This window comes from Ceratotherium simum, chromosome 7 (assembly GCF_057802395.1).
Source record: "Ceratotherium simum simum isolate JZ-2026a chromosome 7, ASM5780239v1, whole genome shotgun sequence".
Lineage (NCBI taxonomy): Eukaryota > Metazoa > Chordata > Mammalia > Perissodactyla > Rhinocerotidae > Ceratotherium > Ceratotherium simum.
The window spans coordinates 52,346,636-52,363,930 of NC_141906.1; the positions used below are offsets into that span (position 1 = coordinate 52,346,636).

At 33.9% G+C, this 17,295-nt stretch overlaps 1 protein-coding gene across 4 annotated transcripts in view; it reads left to right on the plus strand.

Moving 5' to 3' along the window:
* CNTN5 (contactin 5) overlaps positions 1-17,295 on the plus strand; it is an 824,990-nt gene that overhangs the window by 123,629 nt on the left and 684,066 nt on the right. For all 4 annotated transcript variants that reach the window (XM_087433624.1, XM_087433627.1, XM_087433626.1 and 1 more), the window contains exon 2: positions 7,484-7,608. In XM_087433624.1, the coding sequence (XP_087289750.1) occupies positions 7,554-7,608 (55 nt within the window). In that variant the 5' untranslated portion in view covers positions 7,484-7,553. The remainder of the gene's footprint in view (positions 1-7,483; positions 7,609-17,295) is intronic.

Here is a 17,295-nt window from a genome sequence, read left to right on the forward strand (position 1 = left end):
GATTTAAATCTCAAGTTTACTCAATTGCTGTGCAGTCTTAGAAAATTTACTTAACCTCTTTATACCTCAGATTTCTTATCTTTAAAATGAGAATAATAGATTTATCTCATAGAATTCTGTGTGTTAAATGAGTTCCCATAGGTAAAGCTCTTAGTTCCTGGCATGTAGTAAACGTTAGATGAATTAATTTCTGTTGTGTTCTCTTTATTCATTTCAGAGCTTCCCTCTGCAGTTACTTTTTTCCTTCTATCTGATGAATGTCATTTGTCATTTTTCTCATTAAAGATTTATTTTTGATAAACTCAGTTTTTTTTTCCAACTTTATTAAGATATAATTGACCTCTCAGTTTTTGACTGAGTGGAAAGAGTTTTATTTAACTCTTGTCCTTTAAAGAAATTCTCACTATTTTTAGAATTATAGATTGACAGTTATTTCTTAAATGGCACATTATTCCAATCTTTTTGGATTCCATTACTGCTATCATTAAGTCAACTGAGAGTCTGATTTTTCTATTTTTATAATTAATGTCTCTTTTTCTCTCCGGCTATTCTTTTGTCTTTGGTGTTCAGCATTTTCACTATGATTTGCCTAGGTGTTCATTCTTCTTGGGTTTTTCTGGTCTTCCTAAATCTTAAAATTGGGAAATTTCATCAGTTCTGGAAAATTTTAGCAATTATCTGTCTCTTCACATATTGCTTGAACCCATTCTCTTTCTGCTTATGGAAATCTGATTAGACATATAAGACGGTCTTACTATAACCCCCGTTCTGTTTACCTTCCTTTCATATTTTTATCTATTTGCCTTCTTGAGCTGCGTTCTAAATAATTTCTTCATCTCTGTTTCTTTTTCTCACAATGCCAATTCCTTTATGTTTAAGAAGAGATCAAATATATTTGTTTTATAACCTATGTCTGAAAAGTCAAATATCTGAAGTCTTTGCAAGTCTGATTATGACTTTTATTGTTTCTGTTTACCCTTACTCCTGGGGCTTTGTTTTCTGTATATTTTGTGAATATTGACTACGAATTTTTCACTATGAGATTTTCTTTTTTCTCTCCATCCGGTCTCATGTTTAAGACTGAATAATTTCTTTTACTAATCTCTGGGTAGATCATCACTCTGAAAAGATATTTCTAGTTCACCCACCCTACCTATGATTTGAAGCCCTTTGGGATCCTAAGTATATGGAGTGTCCTATTTGAACACCCCCTCACGTCGGCCCTAGGCTTTGGTCTTGGTCCCACTCTCTCAGAGAAGCCGTGAACACCAGCTGGGAATTTATTAGGATTTGGTAAATGGCCTAAATAGTTTATTGAGGCATTTAAAAATATTTTATGCTGTATTTTGTATTATCTTAAGAAGGAAGTTTTCTCATGTGTCTAGTTCCCAAATTACCAGAAAGGGAAATCTTCTGTCACCTGGCCATGGAATGGTACTCAGGATCCCAACACAACACAAATCACGTCAGAATTTACATGGAGGCTGGTGGTAGGTGCAGTGAGCTATGTGTGGTTCTGTCTTCACACTTTCCTAAGTCAATCACCAGGTAATGGGAATCGTGGAATATTTCTGGCACCAGATTCCTAGAGTTGATATCTTTTTTTCTGGTTCCCATCTCCATTAAGTGCACTATGTGGTTTTAAATAATTTTGAGCCATGTTTTTCTCTACTCTTGTGTTTTAAATATAATTACAAAGTTGACTAGAAGTCCTAGAAGACTAGTGCTGCTCTTTCTTAAATCTTTGCTTTTCCGTTTTCCAGAACGGCAGGTTCTGTTGAGGTCAAAAGAAGTTCTTAGGGTAAAATTGATGAGAAAAATAGGCCAGAACTATGCTCACATACACACTGTAGAAAACCATGTTAAAGAATATCTCCAAAATATGTAAATACTATGAGCTCAGCTTCCCATCTACAACCTATAGTACTTTGTCCAGGACACAAAAGTGTAATTTATTTTCTTGTGATTCATGATATTCACAATGTCATAACTCACTCTAGTTATGTTTGAAAGCAAGAATTCTGTCTCTCCACTTCCTGACCCTGCTGCTTGGTCCTTAAGGGGATATATAGTAGAAAACATAACCAGACAAACACACATTCTTTTTTGTGTGTACTTGATCTTCTGTTGCATTTTATTATCTATTGTTTTGTCCAGGTGCATTGGGTTAGAAAACTTTGAGGATATCTAGAGTACAACTCCCTATAAAGGCTTATTGTATGTTCCTTTTCTGTGAGCCCAGTCCTGGCCATTCTTAGCTCTTGACAGTTATCTTCCAAGCAAAAGTGCCACTAGTTCCAGTCTTAGCAAAGAGTCATGGTTGAGATGGAGAATAAGGCACACAGAAAAAGAGATATTTGATCATTTTACTACTTTCACATCCAAGTCCCTCATATGGTAGCCCTGTCACATGCTAATCAGAGTAGAAACACTTACTCAACCTCCACTGTTCTAATTTGCCAAGTAACTAACATCCTTTATTATCTATATAAATAAAAATAATTCAGAACAAGTTAGATGCTGATGGTTAAGTAGGCTCATCTCTTGTTTACTCACTGCCGCTATGTAAGTTGCATACCTACCAAGATTCAGTTGTATTTGTGCCATCTGTGGAAGTTATACATGTTGACATAATTAGGTAATTCAAGTAAACATTATGCAGATCAAGGACATATGAGTGCACCAAGAGTGAGAGCATTTGGCTCTATGAAAAAACAAACAAACAAAAAACCAAAAGCTAATAGTCTTGGACAAACTCAGTAAAATGAGTGGATTAGGAAATGCTACAATATTTTGTGTGTGAGACAACTGTGCGAAAATAATGAAAACCTTCTAGGATGCTGTTATCAGACTGCTTCACATGTTCTTACACCACTTTAAAGAAATTAAAAATTGTATGTGATACATTAGAAGCAGGATTTATGTAGTAAATATGCATATGATGTTGCGATAAAAGAAAGGATTTTCCACCAGAATATTGATAATCAGAAAAAAAGATCTCATTCCTGTATAATGATATTGGCCAAAGAATATAGAGTTAAATTGCATTGGTTAGATGACAACATTTAAGGTATGTATGATTTTTAAAATGATTTTTATTAACTCAGCACCAGTCCCAATTGTTTTAGGTAAGCAGGCTTCTAGAGACTTTTGTAGAGATTGCTCTGGAGTTCTGTAAGTAGTGATATAGCTTAAAGGCCAATATTATTCTTAGCCTAGTTCTGCCTTTTATTAGCTGTGTGTTCTTGGGCAAGTTATCTTCATCAATAAGAGATGTCAAACTCATTAATAGAGGTTGTGTAGGTAAAGTGCATGACACAATGCCTGGCACATAGAATTTCATAAATGGTAGCTGGTGCTAGTATTATGGAAATTTAAGGGGTAGTGATTTTTTTATCTTCTTATATTATCTCGTGCCAAATAATTTACCTACCATAGACTCCAGTTTCTTTGATAATTATTGTTCAAAAATATTGATTGAATACCTACTAAAATCAGGCAAGTACTGTTCTAGATGCTGGGTCTACAAAGATGAACAAGACAAAAATTCTTGCTTTCATCCTAGTAAGAGAAAAAGATAATTAAAAAATAAATAAATAAATAGCATGACATCAAGCACTGATAATTGCTAAGAAGAAAAATAAGGCAGGGACAATGTAAGGTAAACCAGTGACAGGGCTGACAGGAAATGGGGCTTGCTACTTTTCTTTTTTTTATTTGGTGAGAGGATTAGCCCTTAGCCAACATCTGTTGCCAATCTTCCTCTTTTTGCTTGAGGAAGATTGTCCCTGAGCTAGCACTTGTGTCAGTCTTCCTCTATTTTGTATGTGGGTCACTACCACAGCATGGTTTGATCAGTGCTCTAGGTCCACGCCCTGATCTGAACCCACAAACCCCAGGCCGCCGAAGCAGGGCACACTGAACTCAATCACTACCCCACTGGGCTAGCCCTGTGGGGGCATGCTCTTTATGGAGAGTGATCAAAAAAGGCCTAAGGAGCAGAGTCTTCAATGTTTTAAAACTATATTATCTGGAAAGAACTAATGACGGATGAGTCCAGGCAAAGGAAACAATGAGTACTTGGCATATTTGAGGAGCAGCAAGAAAGTCAGTGTGGTGAGAATGGAATCTAGAGTGCTAGAAGATGAAATCAGAAGGTTAGGCAGGGACCCGATCATATATGGTCTTGTAGACTATAGAAGGAAATTGGATTTTATTTTAAGAATAAACCACTGAAAACAAGGAAATGATGTAGCCTGATTATGTTTTAAAATACAATTCTGATTGCTGTGTGAATAACCTACAGAGGGCCAAACTGTAGGAAGTGCTTGCTATAGAACTGAAGAGAGACCAGCAGGCAATAGTAGAAGTCTCTCTGTCTCTCTCTCAATCTCGCTACCTTTACACACTGACATACACACATCATTAACAAGGAAGTTTCCTATATGCATCTTGAAGAAGAAAAACTAACTTGTATTCAGATGGCAACATACTATCACTTGATTTTTTTATGTAACATATGTTTAGCAATCCAATTTCAGACTCCAATTAAGGTGTGATGCTTTTAAGTACCGTCTATGCAATCAACTGCATTTATTATTTATAACTTATGACTCAATTCTAACACAAAGATGTACTTATTTTACTTTACTTGCAAATATTTTCAATAATTCAGGAAAAAACTACAAAGTGATATGATGTTATTTGAAACATTTTTCTCTGAATATCAGAGGTGATAACAGGTGATAATAAGTATATATTCTAAGCATTGAAATAAGCTTTTTTTAAAATATGCATTTTTTTAATGTATCTTATTAGTGGTTTCCAAATTAGTATTTAAGGCTTTTTAATCTCTTGATGCATGAGTTTAATGTACAAGTGTCAGTCTCCATTAAGGTATTTCTAAAAATATGTCCTGATATGCATTAGCAAAATTTATTAACTGATTATAATCTGGCATGTAGTAGGAACTTAATATATGTCTGATTAATTGCATTACTTTATTACTTTGATATAGGGATTTTATTAAAGTCATGGAATCATTTTGTTTTCAAGAGAGGCATATAAAAAAGTTTACATATTTCAGAATCCTAAAGATTATTTCATTTACTTTTTACTTGAGAGAGAGAACGAGAAGGAAGAAGGAAAGTAAAAAGGAAGGATGTAATTTAGATATCTTAAAAAGAATGGCTTTTGAAGAATTATTATTTTTTGTGTTTAAACTCCAAGGACCAAGCATTGATGCTTGCAAATGAACACACATACACACACACACACACATGCACATTTCTTCTTTTTATTTGGAGAGATTTTAACATAAGATAGAATTCTTTTAGTAATAAAATTCAATGTACTATTTAGATTTGAGAATGGAAAAAATGTGCCTGGAATACATATATAAGGATTATTTCCTAATGGCATGTTGAAAACATGAATACTGAGCATAAATATCATCTTATCAGAAATACCTTCCATGAACCCCTGCTAAAGGACCCCTTTATGTCCTCTGATCACTCATTGTCCCTTTACTCGGTGAATTTCTTCATAATATGTATCACTCTCTGACATTGTCTTATTTATCGATGTTTTCATGGTTAATCTCTCTCAAAAGTAAGATAATTGTCTAAGACCAATGTCTTCTTGAAATTCTATTGAAGATCCTTCTCTACTATTCCTGACTCCAGCCATCCTTATGAATCAATTCCCCTTTTGGTAGCTCTATATTTATATTATACTTAGAGTATTCTGCTTATTTATCTCATAGTCTATGGTTAACCTCTGTGTATATGTGCATGTGCATGCATGCACGTGTGTTTTCTCTTTGACATTCCCAGTGTACAGCACATAAGTGCTCTGATACCGTTTGCATTTGTTGATGATGAATGTTGAAGACAACAGAGAACGTTGTAAATAGAGAGGGGAAATACCCCTTTTGGGGGCATGGAGTGAGCAGAAGCTTATCAAAACAAGCTAAGCAAAACTATATTAACATCTCAGAACTCAAAATCTGAGAAAGCCCAATTTTATCGTGATTTGAACATTCACTAATTTGAATATTCAGTTCCTGTGAATTATAATTGTAGTTCCGGCAACTTTAAGTCTCTCTAATTGTTATGTGTGAAGGGCTGATATTCTTCTCTTGCTTTCTGGTAAAAGCAGTGTATAAATAATAAAAATGTTTTAAACTGTAAAAATTAGTGATTTAAGATCATTTTTTGTGCTTCAAATTGTATTTATTTCTGATATTTACTTGGAAGAAAAAAAGATGATGAAAGTGTCTTTTTTGAAGGAGGAGGCTATAAATCAACCATTATTAACTCTTAGTAACTTTCTTCCCCATTAGTGATTCCTAATGATGTAATTAAAATTGATAACCAAGGCTTAGGTTTAAAAACATAAATAAAATGGAACTAACATTATTCAGGTAGAAGACTTGCTACCAAGAGATTTCCCTCTTTGGGTATGACTGTGTTAAATTATGACCCAGCTAAGGGGAAAAGTCCTTGTCTATACTTTTAAGATGCTTCTTAAAAAAACAAAGACAACCTGAACAGCTAAGTCTATAGGGAAGAACCAGTTGCCAAGAAGCAATTGTTATTTAAAAATCATTAACAGAGTGTACAATTATTTTTCAACTTAATTGCTTTTGGCCAAGAAGGATACCACTGACACTTGAAAACTGAGAAGTTACTTGTCTATTGTAGCAATTTCTAATGCACATTTGTCAAGTTCCTGCAGGAAGTTTCACGCTAGAATTTTATATTTTTTTATGTTTATTGTGTCTTTCATGAAAAATAAAAGAAGCAAAGCATATTAATGTGCTATTCTGGTTATTGTTATAAAAATGGCATTAGACAAAAAATGTTAAATATTCATGAAAATCCTTATTTCCCTTAGGTTCTGGCTAGCAAAAGATGCTGAGAGAAATAACTCACCAAAGAAAGGAACTATGACACAGTACAGATAATCATAGGAGTTATAAACAAAGGCAGTTGACATTAATAATTAAATGGGAAAAATTCCCTGTGGAGGTTTAGATGAGCTATAGGCACAATGTGTAAAGTCACTTGGCTAACTGATCATTAGTTATGTTCTAGACCAGAATGTATATTAATGTAACTGGTTCCTCTACCCTGTTTTTCTAGTCTAATAATTTGTCTAATGTAATAAATATAGCTATTTTACATTCCCTGTGAGGAAAACTCATCCCCATTAGAACCTGATGTTTTTATTATCTGTAAAGGAGTATTCAATATAAATAAATATGATAGGGAAAGTTTATCAGATCTCTGAAGTTTTTGTGTTGTGCATTAAATGAATTCTAATGGAAATTTTATTATTGTTGTCAATATCTAAGTATATATCAATCTGACCTTTGCACTAGAGTTATTTATCATTTTATTATGAGATTTTTGAGTTGGCTTCTGTTTGTTTGCTTTTTTGTTTATTTTCTCTTTTTGAAAACTTTTATTTATCTCAACAGGGCATTATTTAATGAAGAAACGTCAGAACTGCTAAACACACGGGGACACAGGAGATCCTAGTGACCAAGGATGGCTTCCTCTTGGAAATTAGTTCTGTTTCTGTCAGTCTCTGGGTGTCTTTCAGGTAAAAATCCTGCCTTAAATATCCAATAACAATAATATGTAAAGGTCTCATTACAAAATATCCTCAGGTATTCATTTAAATTTATATCAATATTCATACTTTTCAACAAAAGGAAGAGAAAACAACCATTAAACCTCTGCTAGCATGGCAAAAAGTCATATACAATTCAGTATAAAAAAGTATTTAGAAAAATGCTATATAAGTGTTAATAAAATGAGTATCCACCCTACCTCATTGACTTTCATTTACAATCTAAACCATTGTTAATCCTCAGAAGATTTGGTAATATATATACTTATCAATTATAGCAGGTAATTATAAAAATGTCTCATTACAATTCTAAATTTCCCCATATAAAAGCAGAATCATGCTGGCTTTATGATACACACAAACACGCACAAAATCACTTAAAAGCAACTTTAACACAATATATGTTCTTGGTTGTCTCAGCTTCTCTGATTTTGTTTTGATCAATTCTATTATTCTATATACCGTGAATCTAAAATGCCATCTTTTAATCTGCAAAAGTAGTTTATGTTCTTTGGAGTAATATTAGCATAACGCTAAAAATTAATATGCCAGAAGCTTTTTTGTTTTAATTTAAGAATGTCTAGAAATTAAATTGTGGAGAGTATTTAGATGCTTACATATGTAACATTTACAGCTTGATTAGATTTAACTCAGTGGCTATATTGTATTATTAAGTGCTATCTGTGTGACTTCAACTATGTATGATGGACAAGTCCTCTTTAAAACCAAAGAAGGAATACTCAGCTTAGATTGTGCTCAAAAACTTTGTTTGAAATTGAAAGGAATGTCTTCATATAGAGACAAATTTAGTATTTCAGTAATATAAAGGAATGCTATATGTTTAAATGTAATAACCATAACGTATTTACATGCATCTAAATTCTTTTAAAAGATACATAAAAGCCTCTTCTTTGTTGAGATACCAGTAATTAACTTCAAAAGCAACAAAACAAACAATTATTAGTTAGTTATTATTATTATGTGTTGACCACAAGTGCTTACAGAAAAAACAGGTTTAGGAAGTGACATGTAAGGTATGAGACCTCCATAAAATGTTGGTAGAGACATCTCTGAAAACATGATAAAGTAGGTGAATAGTTTCAGAGACATGTAAAGTTAAACGAAAACCCTGGTCCACCAATATTATGGTTACTTAAAAAAAGAAATAAAGAGTCTTCAAATGTTAGGTTCTTTCTGCGCAGTACTACCATCCTCCCTGCTGATCTAGTCTACTGCTCTTTGACCTTCTCAGTGTCATTCTCCTCTTGAACTCATAGGCTAACTGGAGAGAATGGAAGTTGGCTTGCAAGGTGAAATAAAGTATGCCCAGTTAAGTTTGAATTCCAAAAAAAAAATAAATAATTGTTTTAGTTCTATGATGTTTCATGCACTATTTTATTTTGTTTTATCTAAAATTTAAATTAAACTGGTATCTAATGTTTTTATTTATTAACCTGACAATGCTAGGTGGAGGGAGAGTGGTAGTCTGTAACATCACTCCAAAGTTTTATTTTCTTGTACTGGCCAACACTATCCTCTCAAATAAACAGACATTTCAAAGGAGAGATTATACTGTGGTTGTGGGAAGATGAAAACACTCAGCCTGAGGTGGGTGGGGTCAATGATCATTAGATTTCCAGATCATAAGGGAATCAAGGTGCTGTTTTTTCCATGGAGTAAAAGGAAACGTTGAAAGATATAAATAATGAGGCTGAATTTGGAGATAAGATGCTGTTCAAATCACTACATAATGATGTTTCGATCAGTGACAGACCACATGTACGACAGTGGTCCCATAAGATTAGTACCATATAGCCTAGGTATGCAGTAGACTCTACTATCTAGGTTTGTGTAAGTACACTCTATAATGTTCGCACAACGATGAAATCGACTAAGGATGCATTTCTCAGAAGTATCCCTGTTGTTAAGCGACACATACTGTATTATAGACAAAGCCAAAAAAAAGTTGAAAACAAAAAACATTTCTAATTTTCACATGGAATTTATTTTTAATCTTCTGCGCTTAATATGAAGCACGTATATGTTATTTTATAAAACAGATTAATTTCTTCTCTGCTGTAGATATCTGTTTAAAATAAAATTGATTAGGTATTTGCAAGGATCAGTTATGAAGAATAATTATAATCAAAAACCTTCACTCACCTTCACCTTCTCATTTTAACAAATTATGCTGGAGGTACAGCCCCTGTTCTATTCTTATTACTTGGTAATACTTACTAATTAATACTTACAATATTTACTTATTAATACAATATTTACTTGACTATTCTATTATTTGGTATTTTGTCCTTTGGTTTTCTCTAGTTATTGCCTTTATTCGTCTATGAGTATAACATTATAGAACCTATTTGGCACAGTGAGTTGATTAGTGTTACAGAAAATGAGGGTAATTAAGCTATAGATCATGAGCACATTTTATGTTGTTGCTGCTGTTTGAACCAGCAAAACTGATTGAAGAAATGAGAGAAGACCCAGACTGTATTCCCTGTTTGTTTTGTTTATTCATTTTTTAATGGATGGATTATCTTGGTGTGTTTAGGAAATATAGAAGAACTCTTACACGACACTAAATTTAAATACTGGCTATTGAGAGCAATGGAAGGTTGATAACCTTCACAGGGAAATACAACCTTATTTTGAAAATGGACCTATAATTAAAACAAAAATGAGATAACACTATACATGTCGGAATGGTTAAGATCTAGGAAAAAAAATGGCTAGTCAGGATGAAAAAAACAAGAATGTTCATTTACTGCTGGTAGGAATGCAAAATGGTATGGCCACTTTGGAAGACAGTCTGACAATGTTTACAAAGCTAAACACAGTCTTACGGTATGATCAAGTAGTTGGACTTCTAGGCATTTACCTAGCATTTATAAGTTATGCTCACAAAAAAACATGCACATAAATGTTGGTAGTAGCTTTATTAATAATCACCAAAAACTGGAAATAATCAAGGTGCTCTTTAATAAGTGACTAAATAAACAAACTATGGAAATTCCATATAATGCAATACTTTTCAGCGATCAAGAAAAATGAACTGTCAATTCATGCAAACACATGAATGAATCCTATATGCATATTGCTAAGTGAAAGAAGACAGTCTGATCAGGCTACATACTGTATGATTACATTTATGTGATCTTCTGAAAAAGGAAAAAATATAGAGACTGTACAGCTCGGTGATTGCCAGGAGTTGGGGTCAGGGGATGATCGAACAGATCAATGAAACTTAAGGCATGTTTTGAGGGTGATGAAACTACTCTGTATGATACCATAATGGTGGATGCATGACATTATGCATTTATCAAAACCAACGGAAGTTTATAACACAGCATAAACCTTAATGTATGCAAATTTAAAAAAATAATTAAGGAGGTTAGACGACCCCAAGATGGAATGCAGAAGATGACATAGAATCTAACTGTATTATAAATATATGAAGCAATCTCGCTTAGGGTAGTGGGTGAAAAAATTTACTGAACTGGGTGACTTCAGGAGTGAATCTGCAAGATTAAAGGCAAAGAAACTATACTTAAGAACTGTACTCTAGTTAATAACATCATTTCCCCATGTTAGCAATTCTAAAACCACTATATGTGGAATCAAACAATTAAGTCAATGGATGGTGGATGGTGGAAGCCAGCTTTCTCACTGTTAGGATGGGAAGTTACAGATAAACAAGAGAAGAAGGCTAGAATGAACCATGTGGTAATGGATTAGAGTTGCAGACTTCAGTATGAACTTATGTTTAGCTTAATATAGATACAGAGTAGTATTCCATTGTGTATATATACCACATCTTCTTTATCCATTCGTCCCTTGATGGGCACTTAGGTTGCTTCCAAGTCTTGGCTATTGCGAATAATGCTGCAATGAATACAGGGATGCATGTACCTTTACAAATTGGTGTTTTCAAGTTCTTTGGATAAATACCCAACAGTGGAATAGCTGGATCATATGGTAGTTCTATCCTTGATTTTTTGAGGAATCTCCATACTGTTTTCCATAGTGGCTGCACCAGTTTGCACTCCCACCAGCAGTGTATGAGAGTTCCCTTCTCTCCACATCCTCTCCAACACATGTTGTTTCCTGTCTTGGTGAACGTGATGTAAGCTATGCAGAAATAGAAGTATAATGATGTACACCTGAAATTTTTACAATGTTATAAACCAATGTTACTGCAATAAACAAAAAATTAAAAAAATATATAGATACAGATGGTTACATATAAAAAACATTTATAGATACACATATATGCATGGCTAGGTATACACACACATATTTCCTTGCCCTGTCGTCTGAGAAGGCCTAGAAGCAATGTTCTCCAGTAGAAACCAGTCCATAAAATGCCAAGCTCTTGGTTTCTAATACCATTCTCTAATTAAAGGAATTAGGGCTGTTTGGAGAAATGATTGATTCTAGGACCAGAGCAGGAAATATACTTGATCAACCTAGAGTATCTTGTACTGCCAGAAAGTAAGGAAGTGCTAAAACAAACCAACCAATAAACACTAAAGAAACATAATGTGGAGAGTATGTCAAAGGGACACGGGAACCAAATGAAAGAGTTCCCAATGGCCCAAACTAGACAATTTGTGCCAAAAAATAAAGTATTGAGTTATAACCCAAAGAAAAAAATAAATACCCATAAGTCCATGTCAATATAAATAAGTGATTGAATGAATAAATGGATGAAAAGAATAGACAAATTTCCCATGTAGATGAATTTCAAATAATTTATGTAGATACTCTGTTCTCAAGGAGGTCTAGGGTAACTTCCCCCTTCTTAAGTGTAGGCTGTGCATAGTGACTTGTTTCTAAAGAGAACAGAATGGAAAAGGGGATAAAAAGAGTAACTTTACAGTGAGGGAATCTGATAAATGCTACCTCAACCAGGTGAAGATCAAGGTCAACATCAGCAGTGATAGTAGTTACCCTTGATATGATGTGATGAGAACGGCGCCTCCCCTCTGTGGTTTTCCTCCCTACAAACAATAACCCCAATCTAATCATGAGAAAAATATCAGACAAATCCAAACTGAGGAGCATTCTATAAAACACCTAGCTGGTGTTTCTCAAAATTTTCAAGATCATCAAAAACTTGGAATATTGGAGAAACCATCACAGAAAGAGGAGGCTAAGGAGACATGACAACTAAATGTAATGTGTTACCCTGAATAGGATCCTGCAATAGAAAAAAACATTATATAAAAACTAAGGAAACCTGGATAAAATATGTACTTTAGTTAAAAATAAAATATCAATATTGGTCCATCATTTGTGACAAATGTACCATATTAATTAAGATGTTAATAATAGAGGAAACTGGTTGTGGGTTTATGAGAACAAAGTGGACTATGCATAACGTTCTGTATGCTTGATCTGGACAAAATATGACTAAGCCCTAAAATAAGACAGTAGCGAAGGGCATCAACAAAAGTTGAGAGATTCAAATGTATTTTGGCAATAAAATATATAGGACTTGGTAAATAAAATATTTTGTATTAGAGGAAATAGGCTTCTCATTTTGCTTATGGGGTAGATGATATTACCATTTACTTGAATACTGAATAAACTAGGAGGTGTAGATTTGCAGTGGGGAAATACTGAGCTCAATAATGTAGATGTTGAGCTTCAGATATCTGTAACACACTCAGATGAAAATGTCTAAAGTGTAGGAAAGATGACTGAGCTAAAAGTCAATTTGGGATTCATTATAGCATGGATGAATTTGAGGCTCTGGGAAGGGAAATAATCACACAAGGATTATGTATATAATGATGAGTCATAAGGCAAGGAAGAAATTTTGAGACTCATGTGCTTTTAAGGGGCAAGAGAAAGTAAAGGTTGAAAAGAATGGAAGGTGAGTTATGAGTTTGGGGAAACTTTAGGAAGGAGTGATAACAGAGCATCTCCAGAAGGGAGGTGGTCAGCAGTGTCAATGTTGTGGGAAGGTTGCATGACATCAGTACTAAAAAGTTTTCTTTTTAATGATAATAATAGTTACCTTTAATGAAGTAGTGGAAACATCAATCTTGTTACAGTGAGTTGAAATGGTTAATGGAGGAGGAATTTAGACAATTACTGTAAATTTTGTTTTCTGAGAAGTTGAGCTGAGGAAGAGAAAGACAAAAAGTGGCAGATAACTTGGAAAAGATGGAAATTCAGGAAGGAGTGTGTGTCTGTACTTTTGTGGATGTGTATTTTAAGGCTGGAGAAGCTACTGTTTATGGAAATTCAATCCACATAATACATAATATACATGTTGACTATATATCACACTAGTTAGCTTTTGCTGCATAACAAACCATCCTCAAATTTACTACCTTAAAATAAACAAAAAACCCCATATTCTTCCTCACAATTCTTGGTAGTTCTGGTTTGGACAAGCTCAGCTGATCTCACAGCCCCATGAGGTTTGAAGAGGTGGGGTTGGATGGTATAATCTGGCCTTACTCACACTGCTGGTGATTGGCTCCTACCAGCAAAGGCAACAGGAATGACTTGGTCACGTCTCTGATCATCCAGTAGTCTAGCCCAGGCTCTTTCACATGATTGTGGCTTCAGGGTTCTCAGATGAAGCAAGAGAAAGGGCAAACCCAAATTTGCAAGCACTTTTCAAGCCTCTGTGTCATGTTTGCTACTGTCTCATTGACCACAGCAAACCACATAGGCAAAGACCAGATTCAAGGGGTAGAAAAGTAGTTTCAACCTCTTGAAGAGAGTAGCTGCAAAAGCACTCTGTAGAGAATATGCAATACAGTATTATTAACTGTCAGCACTATGCTGTACTGTAGATCTCTAGGACGTGTGCATCTTGCATAACTGAGACTTTGTACGCTTTGACTAATACGTCCTCATTTCCCCCTCTCTTCAGTCCCTGGCAACCACCATTCTACTCTCTGCTTCTGTGAGTTTGACTATTTTAGATTCTTAATATAAGTGGTATACTTAAAAATTTGCTCTGAGGGTCGATTTTATTTTAAGTGTTCTTATCACAAAATAATAATAATAATAAACAATAAGGAGGGCAGGAGGAACTTTTGGAGGTGTTGGATATGTTTATGCCACAGAGTGTGGTGATGGTTTCACAGGTGTATACTTACTCCAAACTCATCAATTTGTATACATTAAATATGTACAGCTTATTATGTATCAATCATATTTCAATAAAGTGGTTTAAATAAAGTATGCATATAGCAATAAGAGATATCCATGCCCATTTTTGAGCTCTACCATATATCTATTTATATCTATGAATGTTTTGCATGCAAATAATAACAAACCTATTTTAGTTAACAGTAAAGAAGCTGGAATATTTCTCTGTATCTTCACTTCAGATACAGTGATAGAGAGAGCACTGTGATTAACCTAATTATCTGAGCTTAAAAAAACTTTAAAAATCAGTAAAATTATTTTTATCAATATGAAATTAACTTCAATAAAATCTAAGTTTTTCATGATAGAATGTGTGTGTAATTGTTAGGGGGAGGAATCATAATTACGATAGCTTAGTTGTGAATGTATGTGTGACAAAAAGCATCAATATTTCAACCTCTACTGTGCCAAAATCCATGTTATTGTTTTCTTTAAAAATGACTCTTCAAGGATATATTATCCTCAAAATATGTGTATAGGTACCGACTGGGGGAGAAAATGTAGTTCAGGATTTATCTGCTTTGAATTTTAAGCAACTTTACTGACATTTCTAGGGTGCTTGTAAATTGCTTTTCGTTCAATCTCCATATTTAAACAAATAAACAGCAACAACAAAAACTAAAGGGTTTAAATTATCCTGCTCTGAATAGCCTATCCAATGGGTTTCATAATTATCATACTCCTTTTGGAATGTGGGTAGTAATTATTCTAATTTATTTTTAAATACTTAACAGTTGGAGAAATGTATTACGATTAACATTTGTTAGAAATAGGTTTCTTTCCATGAAAGGTAATAGAACAGCGTGATAGGACACTAGATTAGGGGAGATAGTGCATGTGAAATATATCATATACAAATATTAATTATTAGTATTTATTATTAGAATACGCTAGGAAGGAGCTATTGTTTGACTCATTAACTTATGCTCATTTGCTTGACGGTTTTTGAAAGAGCATTTTTTTGCACTCCTCAGTCCCAGCATGTATTTTTCAGCATCCCAAATCAGCTTGTATATTTTTATCAAAGTTACAGACTTAAGATTATTTAATTAGATTTATTAAAACTAGATAGATTTATATCTCTTATAAACTGAAAAAAAATATTTCCCCAAGTGAATTTATAAATCTTAGAATTAAAAATAATTTGGAGATTGTGTGGTCCAATTCCTTGTACTTGGGCAAGTAAAATATTGCTTGTTCTCAATAGAAAGAGGTTTAGGGTGGTTCTCTCACAGGCCCAATGTCACAGAGATGGTAACTAGTGGAAGAAAAATGAGAAGGCTGCCTCCTGTAGCAATGCTTTCAACATGAAGGTGAGATAAGAGAGGAAATCCAGTTGCTCAGAGCTATGCTGACCTCCTTTCTACATAAGTACATCTAGTTACTTTCTCCTGAATTGCTTCAGATGCTTCTGAGTAAGCTGTATTCCTCTAAAAATAACCAAAGAAAGGACATTTTTCCCTTTCCTTTGACCCCATTCTCCTGCATTGAGTTAAATCTATTTTATTGGAAAGGTGACAGTTTGTTCTTTCTGCCAAGAGGATGATATACTATTGAACAGAGAATGTCTGTCATTGATAAGCTTATACAAATACTCTCCTTCTTCTTGGTGGCAGCGTGGTAAATAGCACAGAACTTTGTCACTGCCAGCTAGTGCTCCCTAAGAACTTTAAAAGGAAAATGAAAACAGAAATGTTACAGAAAACAGGTGCCTGATAATATTAAGTCTGACTGGCTTACTGCAGTTGAAAAAGAGAAATGGATTATGGGTCCTCCGTAATCATTTTGAAATTATGTATATGCACATTGTTTTAGTTGTCCCAGAAGTCATGATGATAATGGAGCCTACGTCAGTGCAGGAACCCAAGTTGACTTTTATCAGCTGTGCACTTGGTGGTTTTAGACATGTAATTAATCAGAAGGCGATTTAATTTCTCCTTGTCAGCAGGTCACCTGATTTAGTGAATTTGTTTGTTGTTTTTATCTTAAGGGCAAAGAAAATGTTAAAAGGTATCTATAATAGTCAGCAATTCCTGGAGTAATATAAAAATTAAACCATTGACTAAAGAGACCCAGATTCAGCATCCTAGAGAAATGAGAGTAAATATGTATTCTCAGTGCTTTGGAGATTAAAGAGAGAATTAACTAATTTATTAGGACAGCTAAATCTTACTTCTCTTACATAAGAAAATTATTTAAAATGTTTCCACTTGAGTATTGGCTAAGGAATAAACAATATACATCAAAGTGTTTCATAATCTAGAAAGTGCCATGAAAGTTATCTCATGCTTCTTAAACTGGACTGACTCTTACTGGAATTATTATTTTCAACAATGATGAATCTTTCCTGACAGAAAATTAATCATGTATGTTGATTCTGTTTGTTATTATAAAATAATGCTCGAAGAATTCGTATTGTATTGTGTCCATGAAAACTTGTGGACAAATGTTCACAGTATCATTTTTTAAGCAGAG